This window comes from Pelodiscus sinensis, chromosome 1 (genome assembly GCF_052426305.1).
Source record: "Pelodiscus sinensis isolate ZL-2025 chromosome 1, ASM5242630v1, whole genome shotgun sequence".
Classification (NCBI taxonomy): domain Eukaryota; kingdom Metazoa; phylum Chordata; order Testudines; family Trionychidae; genus Pelodiscus; species Pelodiscus sinensis.
The window spans coordinates 116518275-116536912 of NC_143052.1; the positions used below are offsets into that span (position 1 = coordinate 116518275).

Below are 18638 nucleotides of genomic sequence, written 5' to 3' on the forward strand. Positions count from 1 at the left end.
CCAAAGTCCCTCACTTCCCCTGAGGAACAATGCTTAATAGTCACATAAAGTGGAGCCACCCACAGGAATATTCCTCAGAAGAAGAGTGTTACTCACCTTGTGCAGTAACTGAGATTCTTTGAATGGCTATCCCTGTGGGTGCTCCACTAGCCTCCATGCTGCTTTAGAGTTTCACATAGTTTCTTCTGTACTTTAGAGAATCTGAGGGACAGTTATTCACTGTACCAGAGGGTTACACTACATTTTCAGGGTTCTAAATTAAAAAAAAAAATTGTATCTGCAAAAAAGGAACCATGGATATCTGCGGATTGCAGATACCCATGGATATAAAGCGGATCTCCACAGATTTGCAGGACTCTCCATATTTAGTCCTTAGTACATATCTCTCTGGTCATTCTGAAACTTGAGAGAATCTGCAAACAGAAAGCAAGGTCACCACCTGCCATAAAGATTGCATTATTTGTGATCAGCTTGGTCACTAGTGATGGGAGAACTCTCTAAATCAAGGCCTTCTATTTAGATTATTCTTCATTGTAATCTAATAGTAATTAGGGAGTTTTGGACTACTTTTTAAAAATCCAAAACAATAATGTCCCAAATTCACATCTGGTTCTACATGGGCTCCTTGGTCTACCCACATGGATACAGTTAGAGTAGAGATGTGGCCCACGGACGCTCTGTCTGCCCCCCCATCTCTACGTGCCTCTTGCATACTGGGGCACCAGAGCCTTGCATTTCCTACTTCTCCCCCCTCCCTCCTGGCACATGGGACACTGTGAATCAGCTGTTTGTGACATTCCAGTTCTGGAAGGGAGAGGGAATGGGGATGGAGAGTGAATTAGACGATTCAAGTGCTAGGAAGGAGAGAGAGGAGCAGGTACGTGTGGGGCTCCAATGCCCCAGTGCGCAAGAGCCACATGGGGGAGGGCAGCAGACAAGGTCCTCAAGGCTGCAGGTGGAACCCCAGTGGGCTGTGGACTGCTGTGGCCCACCCACCATTTCTGGTTGCCCATCCCTGAGTTACACGGTTGAGGACCCAAGTGAAAATATTTTCAAGTCTATATGTGTATTTCACCTGTTAAAATATTTAATTGAATTTTTATGCATTTCTGTTGCTTACGCCATGCAGTTTTGAAAAATCTCTTCAAAATTGTGCTTTCACTGACATTTTATGCTGTGCTCTTAATTCAGTGTTTCAGGTAATGATCTCATAAAGTCACTTGATTAGGTGAAACAACTGAAGATAAATTTAAATGCATTTCATTTTGATTGGAAAAAGCATCTAAAACAATCTGTAGTGTGCATCATTTAAAAATTATACAATTCTCATTTCCAGCTTATTTAAACTGGAAAATTACATTGTTAGAAACATGTTAACTAGCAGTGTTAAATATGCAGTCTAGTCAAAGACTGCCATGTTTTTGTTCTGTTTGTACTGGTCCGTGATCAGGATGTCAACATGCAGATTACAGGATTAACTGATTAGCCTGGACTAATCGGTTAATCGTCTTGACTACACGCATGTCCCCTCCCCCCCACCTCCTACAGCTTCTGTATCAGAGGGCGCAAGGGGGCGGGGAGCAGGAGCCAGTGCCCATAAAGAGCTGGCTTAAACGCAAGCTCCCCATGAGCACTGGTTCTGCCTGTTCCCCTCCCACTGCACTGCATGGAGGGTGAGGGGGCCAGGCTGGAGCTCATATGCCGGGGAAGCTGGCTTGCCGGTTTGCAGATTTACCTGCCCACCCCCTTGCAGCCTCCAATAGAGGCAGCTGAGGGGGCAGGCAGGAATCACTGCTAGGGGGAGCTGGCTTAAAAGCCATTTCTTATCAGCTCCTCACTGCTGCCACCTGTATCAGAGGCTGCAGCACAGGGCAGCAGGTGGGAGCCGGTCTGTGCAGGATGCCAGTGGGAGGCGGCAGCGCATGGTGGGCAGGGGGCTCCCTAGGAATGGGGTTGGGAGTCCACTGATTGCCAACCCCACCCCCAGAGACTATCAAATAGTTGTGTAACTGCTAAGATTTTTATGTGGCTACTTGACTATTCAGTTGCACAGTATCTAAAATCCTTAGTCCATAACTAAAACTGTTAGGTGCTACAATGAGCTGAATGATAATGGAGTTGAATGCCCCTACAGTGAGCACTCATTTTTAACATTAAGCCATGTTCTACCATGATGTAATTTTCCAGTGGATAAATCCTGGCCTAAAACTTCTGATGGTACTTGACGTATTGACCATTCTTAGTACAGGAGATACCAGATTTAGGCTAACTGCAGGTATGTGCAGTATGAGCTTTTTTAAAAAACGAATACCTATGCTATATGCTCATATTACTCCAAAAAGTACTCTCTTAAAAAGAGTGTTCTTTTCTTCTAAGGAAAGGCCGAGAAGTGCAGTGGAGCAGTTATGTCTGGCAGAAAACACTCGACCTCGAATGACTGTGGAGGAGCAGATGGAAAGAATAAAGAGACACCAACAAGCTTGTCTGAGAGAAAAGAAAAAGGGACTAAATATTATTGGCATTTCAGATACATCTCCTTTACAGAGCTCATCCTTTGTTAGGGATAATCCATATAAATTAGCTCAGGTATGCCAAAATTCCTTGATACACAGTAATATGTTAGAATAAAGAAAATCTATATTTGGAAAAACTAAGGGGCTGTGCCCCATGCTCACTACACTCACCAGACCCCCTCTCTCTGGCTGCTTTTGCACTGAGTTCAGCAGCACTCTCCATGGCCTCAAGTCACTTGCACACTGCTCCACTCCTGCCCATCCTACCTGCTTATGCCCTTCAATCGCCAGCCAGTCCCCCCTGCTCACTCCTGCCCCACCTTCCAATAAAATAGTCCATGGCCCACAGCCTACCCTCCTCCATTCCTACACCCCCATTCCCATTTCCATTCCTAGCCCCCTTCCATCTTCCTCCTTCCATCCCTCCCCGCACCTCCATTCTTACACCAACCCTATCCTCCCAAACCCCTCCCCGTCCCCACCCCACTGCTTATTTCTATTCCCACCTCCTTCCTCAATATTCCTACCATTCCCCTCCCCCTTACTGCACTACCCATCCTGACATACACCCTTATCCCCTTTCCTCCCTTCCTGCGCACACCCTGCCCCCCTCCCACAAATAGGCAACTTAACCAGCAAAAAAATGGCTCCAGCCCCATATTCAGTAATTTCCAGGGGAGGGGAGGGCTACCCCGGGTGCTGTGACAGCAAGATCTGGGTAGCTGCCTAGAGAGAAGAGTCAGCAAAAGTGGCATTGCTGGGGTCTGTGAAGTGGGAAAAGGGGATGTCTGTGGGCAGAGAAAATGGAAAGGAAGCAGAGAAAGAGGCAGTAGGGAAGGTCAGAGAGAGGGGGTTCTTTTGGGATGCCAGGTTGGGACAGGGGGGATGGGAGTCTGTGAGGGGGCACGAGAGGGGCCGAGGACACACATGGATGATGGAAAGAAGGCTGGGGAGCCATCCAGTGAGAGGGGGAATCTCTGGACACTACCGTGCAGAGGCAGGCACTCTTCCTCCCCTTTCCCCCCCAGTTACCTCACCCTCTGGGATGGCAGCTGCTCTGAACACTGCTGGGCTTTCCCCTCTGTGATGTCTCAGGGTTGCTGGGCTGCAGCAGTGGTTTCCACTGCGGCGGCTTGGTGCTGGTGTGGCTGCCCAGGGCATAGCCGAGGAAGGGGCAGGCGGGCAGCACACACCAAATCCAGCTGTCAGAAGGGGATATGGTGCAGTGGTTGCTTCCCCCAAGCAGGGGGCCGCCAGGGCTGGCCTGGTGCGCAGCCAGTGCCGCCTCTCTGCCACCGGGCCCCACGCCGCTTCCCCTTGGGCCTGTTCCCACATCGCACCTCAGGCCCTTTGGTCACCAGGAAGGACCACAACATCCCCGAGGGGTGGCGCTAGGGGACCAACCCAGCAGCACCCCGGCTGCTCTGTCCCAAGCATCCCCAAGTCAGCCACTGCTGAAACTGACCAGCGGCTGACTTGGGGACGCCTGGGGCAGAGCAGCTTGGGTGCTGCCGGGTGGTCCTGTAGACCCAAGGGGCACATATCCCCACTCCACCCCAGACCCCTCATAGCCCCCCCTTCCAATAGTCCGGCATATCTGATAATCTGGCACCCCCTGGGTCCTAAAGGTGCCGGATTATCGGAAGTTTACTGTATTTCATTACAATAACGTGACACACATATGAGGAAATGGGATGGTAAACTTTTGGATTGTGATCAAGTAGTCAGAAGTTTGAGTAACTTTTACCAGTGTTTGAAAGGTCATAATGGAGGTGTCAGCATAACAGAAAAAGAGTATGCAGTGATACACTGATTTTTATTGTAAGTATCTCCATATATTACATTTGTTCTACAGAATCGAAGAAAGGATGATATAGTATCTAGTAACATTAAGGAATTAGAAAATGCCATAAGAGAGAATGATTTGGAACAGAATCATAAATCTCTGACAGAAGAAATAACACAACGAAATGCAGGATCAGAAGAGCTGAATGTTGATTTTACTAAAGAGGTATTAAGTTATATTTAGAGTGTTCAATACTACCCCATATTTTTGAGTTGTATAGCACCTAGCATATCAGATTATTTTTTATCAAAATAAGAGGAGAGAGAATTTACACAGAATGAAATTGGGCAATAATTATTACACGTGGTGATCATCAAAATGGTACTTGTCAAATTTATCTTGCATTACACCCTGTTTTTAATGGCTTACTGATAGAGCTAACAACTGTCAGAACCACCACCATATAATCATGCCTCCTTATAATTGAACACTTAAGTTTATTAATGAAAAATTTGTTTTTGCCCATATTCTTTCATAATCCCCCTTTTTCTTTTTGCTGATGCTCCCCATTTCCTCTCCTTTTACTTTGCCATTTTTCTTATCAAGTTTCCAAAAAATAATAATTTAAAATCAAGTTATTAAAACCAACTGATCATCTTTCTTTAAAACACCTTTTATTTGAAGCCTTCTTGCTATATCTTAAGTATTTGAGGCTTTTGAAGGTGTACTACTTCATGCAGAAAATGGCTGTATATAATCAGAACTTCTAAAGCATTCACACTGAGTACTCTATCTAAGCTGCTCTGCAGTGTATTAATTTTGGGTGGCAGTGGAGGTGTGAAAACAATACAGAAACTGCAATCCAGATTCTAGAGAGTTCCCTGATAGTTCTAGATCTCACTCAGAATTCAGTATGCCAAATTCTTCATATTTCCTCCTGTGTAATTCTCCAGGTAATGGTATTGATATAAATTAGATAAACACAGTTCTTTAGTTATGCCTGTGTAAACTACCTGAGGCCAAAATTTGGCTCTTTTGCCAAAGCTTACTTTCTGAAAATTGGTTCTCTGTCCTATGTTCTCAAAGTGTGTACTTACAGATGTTTCTTAAAATTTTTCAACTTTTCTTTATAAAGTTGACAAAAAGCGATGACCTGCTATTGGCAGACACCTCTGTTATAGCTGATCCAGAAGAAGGGAATGCTGAAGGAGTAGAAAAACAAAAGGAATTGGGAAAAACACATAATGTTGATGTCAGGTAATATATAAAAATAAGATAATTGCATATCTAACCAGTCCTATAGTTAATTACAGTTTAATAGTGGATATTTTTGCTTCCTTTGGAAGCTTGATTAATTCCTCTATACAACTCTAAAGGGGAATTGCAGGTAGTTGGGGTGGCATGCACATATATGTATTACATTTTTATTTTGTCTATAAAAAGTATAATGAAAAAATATGCATGGTTAGGTGGTATGAAAAATGGGAAAAAATGTTTTCTTTAGACATGGACAGATTCGATACAAGATGGTTTGTATGGTAATATTTGATTGCATAATGTAAGCACAAAGAAATAGCACAGTCCAGCATTCATTGGTAGAAACAGGTATAGAATCAGGTCATGGACTGTGTACATACAGATAGGCTTTAAACTTTGTGGTTCATGGAAATAAATTCTTTAGATATGAATAATCTTATCCAAAGTTATTTTGCTTATTCATTTCTCTCTTAGGTTTCCTTTTTCTATGTTGACAGACGAACTAAAATACTTAAGATTATTCTCCTACCCCTCTTGTACTTCCAGGAAATTCTTTGTCCATTCTACTCAGGGGCTCCAACACAGACTTCACTTTTCTGAGAAGTAGAACACAGCACACACAGCTATGGAAGGAAATATAAAAATATAACACATTCTGGATGCAGTGTAGTTTTTTTCTTCCTAGTCATAGCAAACTTGTTATACTTATTGACGTCATGAATCATTTCCTGCTACCTACTGAAACCAGGAATTCACTGAGTTCACCTATCACATACTGGTAACAAGGAAGGAGTTTGATCAACACTGGTTCTTAGATCAAATTCTAAAAATTAAATCAGAAGTAATTGAAGTAGCTTGGGCTCACAATTCTTGGTTTGCTTTGGGATGCAAGATCTACTCAATGTTTTCAGGATGAGGGCTTAATAGCTTTCCTTGATGCCTCAAAGCTTCCATAAGATTCATGTTAAAAGCCTCAACTGAAGGGTCCAAGGGCAAGTTTTTTATTGAAGTACTTTGCACTGTGATGGAAGCCATCAGAGCAGAAGCAGTCTAGACTTATTTGACCCCTCAGGACAGGAGTTCTCAATCTTCCCAGACTACTTTATCCCTCATAGAAGTCTAATTTGTTTTGTGTATCTCAAGTTTCACCGCACTTAAACTACTTGCTTAGAAAATCAGCTTTAATAATACGAAAGTGTCACAACACAGTGTGACTTCAAAAGGGGCTTTTTTCTCATTTTATTTCATAATTATATAATGAAACTAGAATATTAATATTGTAGTTACATTTCAGTGTATAGTATGTAGAGCAATATAAATAAACCATTGCATGAAAAGTTAGTTTGCACTGACTTTGTTGGTGCTTTTTATGTAGCATGTTGTAAAACTTGGGAAATACCTAAATGAGCTGATGTAACCTGTGAAAGAACGTGTTCCCCACAAGGGTACGCATACCTGTGGTTGAGAACCATGGCCTGATGGTACTTCATCACCTTGAAGGGTTTCCTTCAGCTCCATCATTTCAGAGTAGTAATGGAGCATTAGGGCTCCTCTTAAGTAGTTATTGCCTGACAGGAAGCTGGACCAATGAGTTTTACTTTTCATGTAGAGTGAGGCTCTCCCACAGCGTGATCGCATTCTCATGATGCAGTGCATCTTCCTATGGCTTAGGGTTTGGTATCTTTTTCAGTGTATGAATATGAAAAGGGGGGAAAAAAACATATATAGTTTGCAGCTTAATGTTCTTTTTACTCTAAAATTCATGTTATAAGATTGAAACAGTTTTTCTTTGGTTCAGGATTTCAATATGTTACTACAGGTTCCAGAAATATGTATTTGATATAAACAACACAATTAGAGGGATTTGGGTTAAGAGAAGAAAATTGAGTGTTGGAACTCCAGTTGCACATAAATATGGTTAATGCCTGAAATTAGATTAAATGACCTCTAAAAATAACAACTTTTTTAACTAGCTTGCAGAATGAGGCACAACTTGCAAAGCACAGACATGAAACCAATCCAAAAGAAAGTGAAGCAGCCAGTGTTCAAGAACAAGAAGAGATTGTTTCTTCTTTTGAGTTAGCTGTACAATCTTCGAGAGAAAATCAAACCGCAGGTATGGAAAAGAGATTGTCCATTACACTGAAGTATGAATTGGCTGGAGCAAATTGTGCCCTGTCTGCCTCTTGGAAACCTTCCCCAATCCTCTGCACGTATTCACAGTACTTGCCTACCTCCTTGCTACTGGTTCCAGTCAGCCATGTGAGTTTCTCCTATAGGTCATCTCATCAAAGGCATCTACCGTAAAATTGCGAGTATAATGCACACTTTTTTCCTGGTTTTTAAGGCTCCAAGCTGGGGTGCGCATTATACATAGGAGCAATTTTTAAAAGTTTTAAACTCCCCCTCCCCTTCCCTCGTCTCCCCTCCGAACAGAAACTTTCCCGCTGCAGCACAGCACGGGGGCCACCACCCTGCCAGGCTCCCGGACAAGGCGAGGAGCCGGCGGCGCTGCCAGGCTGCAGCACCCTGGCTCGCTGCCTGCCTGGTGCTCCTTCAGGCTGCGCCTGGGGGTCCCCGTGGCAGGCATGAGCTCAGCATGGCGCACGGGTAGCTGTCCACTGCGTGCGCATTTCCCAGGCGAGCCTGCAGGTAGGAGCAGCACGTCCCTCCTTCCCGCGAGCCTGCAGCTTAGGGCCGCCTCCGGGAAGCAGGCAAGGCTGGGCTTGGTGCTGGTGGGTCAGCTCCTGGCGCAGCAGGGCAGGCCATGTTGCTGCCCACAGCACCCGGGCTGCTGTTGGGAAGGGCGGGGGAAAGGTTTCAAACTCCGCCGCCAGCTCCCCGGGCTGCGCACGCGTTTCCCTGTAGCTTCAAATCTGGTTTAAGGATAATCAAATGTTGTTCCAGTTTAGTAGAGACCAAGAAATTCTGGACTTCGGAAACAGTTTACCTCCTGTTTTTCTGTACGATGGGGTGCGCATTGTACATAGGAGTTCGGGTTTTTTCATTATGCTAAGATTCTAAAATCAGTGTGCGCATTATACATAGGTGCGCATTATACTCGTGATTTTATGGTATTCTAAGCACACACTTTTCTGATGTTGATCTCCTTTCCCAACCCTTGCAAGTATGACCTGTGACTGGAACATAGATACTCCAGTGATGAGGGCCAAATAAGCAGTAGATAGCTTCCCAGGGGCATTAGATTATGGACCAGCAAAATAATAGGTTGGTGTGTGGGTCTCAAGAGGTCAAAAGGGATGCCAGAGTGGAAAAGACAGCGTGTTTGTGAGTACCTTAATGGCACACGGTTGCAAGAAGATTTGGGCACTGGGGGAAGGCCAAATTGCTTATAAAAAATGGGCAGGTGGAATGATCAATACTTGCAGTGATGAGTATTGTTGTTTGGTGCCAGGGAGAAATAAGGAAGTTCAGATGTTACGTAAGGATAAATAAACAAAGTAACGGCACAGTTCTAACCATGACTACTTAGTTCAAGTCAGGAGTAGGAAAGATCCTTTGTGATCACAGTTGCTCTTAGCTAGAGAGCATAACAGGGTTGTGGTTGTGTCTAATCATCTGCATAAATGATTCTTTTTATATTCATTAAAAAGTATTTCTGTCTTTCTTATACTGTGTGATAATTAACTTGTGTGCCGTGTCTGTTTTGCATTCATTATATCAATAACTTGGGTGTGAGCAAATATCTTAAGAACAATGTGTAAATTCTTTTTTTTTACATAGCGTTATTTTTACTATATAATATGGATTGAAAAGATTTCTTCAGGTTATTTTAACCTTTACTTGCTTAACACTTACCTTGCTCTCAAATTTCATGCTGCCTGAAACATTTTCAATTTGTATAACTTTTGCCTTCTTTAATATTTGTTTAATTTCTCTTTATAGGAAAAAGTCAGCCCTCTTCACCAGAGTCCCCACCATCACCAGCTCCATCAATGCAACCACAGCTCACAGAAGGATCACATTTCATGTGTGTATAGTCTGAGAAAAGTACGTCTGCTTTTCACATCATGCTATTTTCTGTGGATACTGTGATTTCTTTGAGAATCACATATAGGCAATTTTATTAAGTAGGGTGAAGATGTATATATTGAACAAGCAATCAAACTAAATAGGACTATATTGATTCTTTGGCATGAGTGCAGCTGTGTATTCAATTGGTGTGTGTGTACACCTAGCACATTGGAGCTGGAGAATTTTGCCAAGCAATAGCCTTAAAGGGTCACCACTCACACCTTGTGGCCACAACTCCTCTCTGACTATATGAGATAACATTCCCCTAAACTCCATCTGTTCCTTTTTACCACTCCTAGCTGGAATCATATCTCTGTATGGTTCCTAATCTAACAACCATTCTCTTTCTTAGCAGCCTCTGCTATCGTCTCTCTTTTCACTTTTGTCTCAGACTGCATTTCTGATTCCAATAGAATCTGTAAGGAGAGCCTATCTGTAGGAGGCTCTGCCGTCAGCCTGCATACATACAATTCTGTAAAGACAAAATGACTTTATTACCACATCCAAAATTTGTATCTAAAGTGGTTTTTCAGCTTCATTTGAACCAGGCGGCATACGTACCTGTGTCCTTTCCCAAGATGCTTTCATCTCCAGAAGAGCAGCATCTCCACACATCAGATGTCAGGCAATATCTAGCCTTCTGTCTGGACAGCACTAAACTGTTCCAATCTTTACTGTGCCTGTTTGTCATATATAGATCATTGGAAGGGTCAAGTGGTCTGTGTTTAGGTAGACTCTGAGGTCTACTTGGGGGAAGGAGAAGGATTGGTTGTGAGCACTTAAGTGGAATACATAGATGCATCCACTTAAAAGAATTCAAAAGTTTCAGAGGGGTAGCCATGTTAGTCTGTTACTGAAAAAAATTAAATAATAACGAATGGTCCTGCCGCACCTTAGAGACTAGCAAAAAATGTAGATGGTATCATGAGCTTTCGTGGGAAGTGGGTTGTGCCCACAAAAGCTCATGATACCGTCTATATTTTTTGTTTTATTCTTTAAGGCACTGCAGGACTATTTGTTGTTTAAGTTTTTCCATTTAAAGAGGAAACTGTTACTGTAACTGTGGTTCTTTGAGATGTGATGCAAATGTGTACTCCACAACCCACCTCTGCCCCTCTGCTGTGGATCCTATTCTTTGGACACTCTGTGTGAAGGAGCTGAGGGAGTTCAAGACTGTGTTGCCTCATACAGCCAGGAGAGGAGCTGTGGCCAAGTGGCATGAGTTTATCCCCGCTACAGGTACTGTAGGCAAAATTATTTGGTTCATGGTAGCCAGTACACCAGCACACATCTAAGTTGAATTCACATTCAAATAACAATTAAAGTGAGTAACTGTTTCTCTGAACGTGAGTCTTGTACATCCTAGGAGAATGCACTAACCTCTCTATTTGACTGTTCTGGGGTGGGCATCTTCTCCCCCACTCCCATTGAAAATAATAGGTTTCCACAAAAAGTTTTTCAATAAATTGGTGGTTTCCAATCGAAAAATGTTTTGTCAAAATAAAATCCTGACTACAATAAACTTCCAATAATCCGGCACCTTTAGGACCCAGGGGGTGCCGGATTATCAAATATGCCGGACTATCGGAAGGGGGGAGGCTATCAGGGGTCTGAGGTGGGGTTGGGGGGATGTCACCCCAGACCTCTCAAAGCCCACCCTTCCAATAGTCCGGCTCTGCCCCAGGGGTCCCTGATTCAGCCGCTGCTGGTCAGTTTCAGCAGGGGCTGAATCGGGGACACCTGCAGCAGAGCAACTGGAGCTGCCGAGTTGGTCTGGTGGCGCCGACCCTTGGCGCGGTGAGGCCAACCCGGCAACACCCCAGCTACTTTCAGGGACGCCTGGGGCAGAGTAGTTGGGGTGCTGCCAGGTTGGTCCCACAGCGCCGCTCCTCAGCGCTACTGGACCAACCCGGCAGCACCCCAGCTGCTCTGCCCCAGGCGTCCCCAAGTCAGCTGCTGCTGAAACTGATCAGGGGCTGATTCCAGGAAGCCCGAGCAGAGCTGCTCTGCCTCCGGCTTCCTGGAGTCAGCCGCTGGTCAGTTTCAGCAGCGGCTGAATTAGGAACAGCTGGGGTGCTGCTGGGTTGGTCCCGCAGCCCCGAGGGGAAGCGCTATGGGACCTACCCGGCAGGACTCCAGCTGCTCCGCCCCCGGCTTCCCCAATTCAGCCGCTGGTCAATTTTAGCAGCGGCTGAATCAGGGAAGCTGGGAGCAGAGCAGCTCCAATGGTCTGGCTACCCGGAGCACTTCTAGGTTCCTGATGGTGCCAGACCATGGGAGTTTTACTGCAGATTTAGTTGAAACACAATGAAGCATTCGGGGCAGAGAGAACCACTGCACTGCTGCTGCCCACTAGAGGTCATTCTCCACAGCTATCAGTCAGACAACTTTCTTAATCACTACCCAACACATTTAAAACGTCTGAATGTGAGGAGCATTGCTGTTACCCATGACTAACATAAGAGCTGTAATTTCCCGCACAAAATAGCAAGCATACCAGACTGTGAACAAGTTTCCTCTCCTGTTAATTTTTTAAAGCAGGAATTCAGATAATCAGTGGGATACAAAATGTAGGGTAAAAATCCTTTGCGATAGAAAGACTTGAAAATTTGAGAGAGGCATTCCAATTCAAAGAATGATCAGCTTTTGAGACAATGTCTGGGAAATGCATGATGGTTTTTAGAGGGCTAAAGTCATATTTTTGAAGAGCTTTTATACTTAATAAAATCATGTTTATGGCACTGTGGCAGTGGAATTTGGAAAAAGAAAATGGTGCTATCACAAGACTAAGGAAAGAGAGCTTACCTCACACATTACTTTTTCTATATTGTACTTCTTCTGGCATCACTAATACAAATGTTGCATCTATATTACAAGTTCATTATAAAATCTTAAGCATGTTGATGCACTGTTTAATAAAGTATGATTAAATTTATTTAGAATTTTTCATCCCAAACATTGCATTACATCATAGCAAATAGAGAGTACTGTGTCCTGTTTCTAACCTTGACAGTCCTTGGGATCTGCATTTAGGGACTTTGCTATTAATTTTACATGGTAAGCACTTAACTTGTTGTTTTGATGGTGACAGTATAAAACCCTAACATGTCTCTTTGTACAAATAAACCCCCTCATTTCAATGTATTTGTGCATAATTATCAAATAGCTTTAATGTCTAAAAAAATAGGTGGTAGAAATTAATTTTTCTTAGATTTTTTTTTTAAATAATATAATTTACTTTGTGAATAGCCATAGTGAGGTCAGAAATGCCTCACCATTCCTAATCCTAAGAGGTGCTTTATAGTTTTTTGGTAAACTGCAGTAATTTGATCCATGTCTGTCTTTCAGCTCTAACAGATTCTGTTGAGACAATTCATGGCTGAGGAGTATGGACCTATGGAAATATGAGAAGATATTGTAGAGTATATTTTAAATCTATGAAATTCATAGTTCTGATGCTTTTGGCCACAGAGCATCATTTTATCACTTCCTGGAAAACGTTTATTCCAAGACAGCTTTAAATGGCCCATATGTACATTCAACAATCTGAAGATTGTTCTTCCGATACCAGCTTGCTGCTATGATTTCAATGCACATAAATATTCCTTTTAGTATGCAGGCAAAAGTCAGAACCTTAGTTGATTTACAGAATTAATTATGAAATCATATAAGTTTGCATTTTTGTTTCTTTTAGATTACATAACAGATCGATTTCTTTTACGTATCTCCACTAAACCTTGTTTTACACTTTTTAAACACTAGTGTATTTTGACATTTGATTTGTAAAATTTTATATATATTTAAAATGTGCCATTTTTATTATTGTTGAGTAAAGTATGTCCTGTTTCAGCTGTAATTATTTCTTGATCAGGTTGCAGCATCAGCAGTTACTGCCACACTGTTATCAACATATACATGAATGTTTGTGCTTACTTTTTCTTAAACAAAATGAAGTGTAGGTATTTTGAGGTACTGGGCTCTTTGTTGGAATAGGGGGTGTACAGCAATAAGCAGGTTTTCAATTCCAGTACTTAGTTTGTGTACAAATGTAATTATGTTCATTGTGTATATATTATACAATGGGCACATCCAATGTAAGTATAAGAAGCCACTTACTATTCAAATGCAAATGTTCATATCTCATTTCTTTTTTTATCATGTTAAATAAATGTTGATGTTCTTAAAAGTTTTGTGGGTAGTATTCCTTCTAGCAAGCACAGTGTACTCATCCGTATTTGTGTGGGAAGCACATCTTTATAAGAGTATCAGCCTGTTACAGGATTGGTTGGAGGACGCTCTGGTCTGCAATGTGAAGGAAATAATGATGTTTTTTCCTGGCCTTAAAATCTGAGCACTACACTAGAGTGCTTACAGTGGCACAGCTGTACCGATTCAGGTGCACTATGAGAGAGAACTTTCCTGTCCAAGCAATTAATCCACCCCAGCAAGTGGTGGTAGTTATGTTGATAGGAGGAGCTTTCCTCACTAAATATTCACACTCCTCAGTGATCTAAGTTTTGCCATAATAAGTGGTAGTATAGACGTAGCCTGTGTGACATCAGCTACAAACAAGAGCAGCATTGGTAGACTCTTAATGGATTCTACCTTGGCTCTTCTGGAAGGAGTGGTTCCTACCACAGCCTACAGCAAAACCACAGCCTTGTGGCCTAGTACTCAAAAAGAAATTTGAGTTCAGTTCTTGGTTCTCCCACACTTTCACCTATGACCTTTGGCAAGTCAATTAGTTGCTTTTTGCTTCCGTTCCCAATCTTTTTATGTAGAATTGCTATTACTTTCAAAATTAGAATGAACACTATTATGATTGGGCTGAGGAGAGGAATGAGATGATTCCTCAGGGCTCTAACATTTGCACATCATCTTCCCAGAACCAAAAAGAAAACATAAAACCATTTGTCATGCATGGCAGCTTATTACACATACTACTGGTTTCACTTTTTCATCACTCACTGCTGTCTGAATTAGTGTAACTAGAAACTGCTTGTGTGCATTTTTAGAAAAGAATAATGAAAAGTAGATTTAAAAGAGAATCGTTTGGATCCAGACTGCAAAGATCTGAATTTAAAAACAAACACTTCAATACACTTTTCATTCCTGGGAGAAGTCAGACCATCAGAGCTGTTTTTAGAAAACAAAAGCAATGTTTGCTCAAGACACTATTCAGCTTCTGACTTGCTTATCTATTTGTTCAGTATCTTCCACCACACTCCCGTAAGAGTTGTTGAATGCCCAGTGGCACAGCACATACTTAAGAGTCTAAAATACGGGTTTCACTTCACTGTGTGGCATGTTTCTGGAGTTAAGTTGTGCACCAAGCTCTGTGGCCATTTAAATGCAGAGCGGTGAGGAAAGAGAAAGGCACATGGGGCTGTCGTCTTAGTATTCGCTAAAGAAAGAATAGGATTAGTGATCTGGAACCTTCTTAAGCCTTGTCTTCACTTAAAAGGTTTGCTAGTTATAGCTGTACCAGCACATCCTCATAGTATACATGCAGTTTATACCAGCAAAAAGGTCCTTTTGCCTGTGAAGCTTATAATCGTTCCTTGACCAAAATAAGCTACAATGGTAAAAGGAAGATTTTGCCAATGTTACTGTCTATGGTAGCTTTTGGTGAGACAGCTGCTAGTAAATAATCATATCCTTCCAACCAACAAAGTTGTGTCAGTATGTCAGGCCTTAGAATTTTCTTGGCATTTACACTGAAGATTTGAAGTACAATTGGGTATTTGAAACTATTTTCATCTGTGTTTTGAAAAGTAAATTGCTCAGTTTGCTTTCTTGATTAAGAAAGCAGCTATTTCTCCTGCCTCATTAAAAAATTTTTGTTGTACTTACCTTTTAATTCTCCTCCCACTAGTCATGCTTTTGAAAGATTCACCGCTAAATAAGTGAATCCCTAGACTGTCAGACTGGAAATGGCTATATTTTAAGTCTGAGCTTAGGTTATTTTTTAAATTTCTGATTGATTGCTTCATTGGCCTACTGTGCTGACATTTGTACATAGTATGCTTTTTTCCTCAAAAGCAGGGTCTCTTAAGAGATGTACGTCAGACACATGCTTTACAGATGTTCATGCTCTTCAAAACCAATTACATCTCCTTCTGTCTGGAGCTTTTGTTTGCCACTTGCATTGTTCCAAAAAGACTAAGGAATGTGGTCCTTTCAAATTCCTGAATAAAGTAACATCACTAGAAAAGCTGTACTTTATGTCCTGGGAATTTCTTGTGCAAACTGGTCTGGGCCAGTTCAGAGAGAAGATAGATCATCCAGTAGTTAAAACCCGACTCTGATTCAGTGTCATGATGGGGGGAAGCTTTCTATTCAAATTCACATTGAGGGGTTTTTTTTAATCATAAAGGAACCTGACATATACTATCTTTTTTTCAAACAATCACAATCAGAACTATTTTCTTGCATCATACTTAAATTAATGTGCCTGAACCAAGTTGAAAATAAGCTGTTACAGTTCCACTAGTTATAACAAATGTTACGTTTAAGACAATTTTGTAATATTAGCTATTATTCCACTGCCTAGTGAAGCAATTTTGAGTCACTTTTGTCACTGGTGTTAAGCAATGAAATTCTAGGGTGAAGTGTAACAGAATATCCTGATAAATTCAGGGAGCTGGACTTGGACGGTGCAAGAAATCCTTTCCACTTCCCTGCTAATTTGTGTTTTGTAACCAGCAGAAGTACAATTTTTGTTTGGCATAATGAACTGTGAAGCATAAAGTAAATGGCATAGAGAGTCATGGGACTCAAGATTATGGTTTTTCCTCACTAGTGTCTCATGTTTGGATCTTTACTCCAGAGCTGGATTTTGCTCTCTTACTTACATTTTGTAATGCTCCACAGGTAGTCTTGCTGATTTCAATAAAAATATTCATAGAAAAACACTATTCAACATGGAGAATGGTAGCACAATCTGGCCCATCTTTTGGAAATATAAAACTTTATATTGATTTGACTATAAAAAACCATACTTGATGTTAATCTTAGGAAGGAACTATTGAACATATTTTTCCAAACATGTTCATGAGGAGCATACCTTAGATAAACAGGCCTTCGCTGGTTCACAAGAGCACAATATTTATAGTCATAGATCTCATCAAGCTGAATTACATTAACATATTGGACTACAAAACTAATCTTCACTATTATAATCACACATAGGTAGCATCAGTAGGATTACATGGTTGGTTTGCCAATCCTAAAATTTTGAGTGTAATACTTATTGGATTGATTTCTGTTTGAGGTAAAGAAAACTCTGAAAACACACAACTATCTAGAGGGGATTTCTATAGACTTCAAAGATTTACAATAGTTGGATTTGGAGCAATGCTCTTACTAATGTCATTGCTGTTGCTTCCTGTCCCTAATGCACAAAATTAAAGGTGTCATCAGTACTGCCTAGGCATGTGTAAAACAGAATGGTAACACTTCAAAGAATAATAGTATGATTTTGTTTTTGGTCATGGTATTTTTATTGAATTCAATTTGAGAGAAAGTTGGTGCCCCAATGACAGAAATTCCTGTTTGATCACAGAACAAGCAAAATTCATGCTTGTCACACACTGCTCACCAATGAGAAGTTGAAAATAACACCTTGATCCTTAAATTTCCAGACATCTTAAAAAAAAACTCCGAGGCATGGAAACACCTTTTACACCACAGTTACATAACAAGTCCTGCATTCTGCTGGGGCTCTATACTTGAAGCAATGTTTATGTGCTTTAGAGTGGAGAATTACTGCACTATAGAGCTCAGCGGGAAGGATCCCACATGAATTGCAACTCCCCAGAGGTTTTTTCCTCCCTTCCCACCTGCAGTAGTGTTAATCCATGCCTTTAGCATAGTTCATACATTTCTATCCATACAGTGCATTGGGGAAAACATTTGGTTATACAATAGCCTTTCCTACGCACATGTTGTTCCACAGGGCCTAACTAAACTCACAACCGGTTCCCAGATTGTGGGGCATAGGTGCTGCAGATGCTCAGCACTTTTGAGAAATCAGGCTTAAAGTTTTTCAAGTTGGGTACTTAAAATTGCTGGTTGCTTTTGAAAATGTTGGTTGCCCAAAGGTTGAATCAGGTTGAAATCTATTCCATGAGCCACAATCTCCCACTCTTCACACTATTCATTTAATGAATAAGCATAACTACTACTCTATTAACTCTCATTTCTAACTTCTCAGAAGGTGTAGACAAAAACAATCTATAGCCTGTTTCCTGAGGTATACACATTTTATGGGAACAGAAATGTAGCCGTGTTAGTCTCGTCTAGCTGAAACAAAAAACAGGACTATGTAGCACTTTGTAGGGGATGAGCTTTTGTGGGCCAAACCAACTTCCTCAGATCAAATAGTGGAAGAAAATTGGCACGACCATATATACCGAAGGATACAATAAAAAAAAATGAACACATATGAAAAGGACAAATCAAATTTCAGAACAGAAGGGGGATGAGGAGGGGAGGTAAATGTCTGTGAGCTAATGATATTAGAGGTGATAAATGGGGAAGCTATCTTTGTAATGGGTCAGGTAATTAACGCCCTTGTTAAGACCTAGGTGTAAAGTGTCAAATTTAAGCATGAATGACAGTTCAGAGGATTCTCTTTCAAGTATGGTGTTAAAATGTCTTTGAAGCAGAACATGGGGGCATGTGTGTTTCCGAGAGGTCGCTTTTTTTAAAGTACTGCAAAAATGCAGTAACTCTAAACTTCATAGCAGATTGCCTCATCATGCTATGTTTCTTGGCTTGGTTTAGTCACCAATTTATTAGACATCTCAGATGACCTTTGAAGGTAATAATGTACTTTTGTACCACTCTTGTGAAGAGACTTCCCATAGTTAGCAGGTGTAGGGAGAACGTAAGACTCTTAAGTGAATGCCAAATGCTTTAGCAGAAATTACCAAACCAGGGTAAGTTTGAGTGATCCATTCCCTATAATTCAGCCCCAGCTTTTGATCATTAGTGGTTTAGGAATACCTGGAGCAAGCTGTTCTTCTTGGAGTGTTTGTTCATGT

At 41.6% G+C, this 18638-nt stretch overlaps 1 protein-coding gene across 17 annotated transcripts in view; it reads left to right on the forward strand.

Annotated features, from left to right (window-relative positions):
- PLEKHA5 (pleckstrin homology domain containing A5) overlaps positions 1–13777 on the forward strand; it is a 240472-nt gene extending 226695 nt beyond the window's left edge. For 11 of the 17 annotated variants that reach the window (XM_089769630.1, XM_089769580.1, XM_075897773.2 and 8 more), the window contains 6 exons: positions 2377–2586; positions 4369–4524; positions 5435–5556; positions 7530–7672; positions 9463–9547; positions 12940–13777. In XM_089769630.1, the coding sequence (XP_089625756.1) occupies positions 2377–2586; positions 4369–4524; positions 5435–5556; positions 7530–7672; positions 9463–9547; positions 12940–12958 (735 nt within the window). In that variant the 3' untranslated portion in view covers positions 12959–13777. Of the gene's footprint in view, positions 1–2376; positions 2587–4368; positions 4525–5434; positions 5557–7529; positions 7673–9462; positions 9568–12939 lie in introns of all 17 variants that reach the window. The other 6 variants (XM_075897764.2, XM_089769632.1, XM_075897805.2 and 3 more) reach the window with 1 other exon arrangement.
- Positions 13778–18638: the final 4861 nt, after the last annotated feature.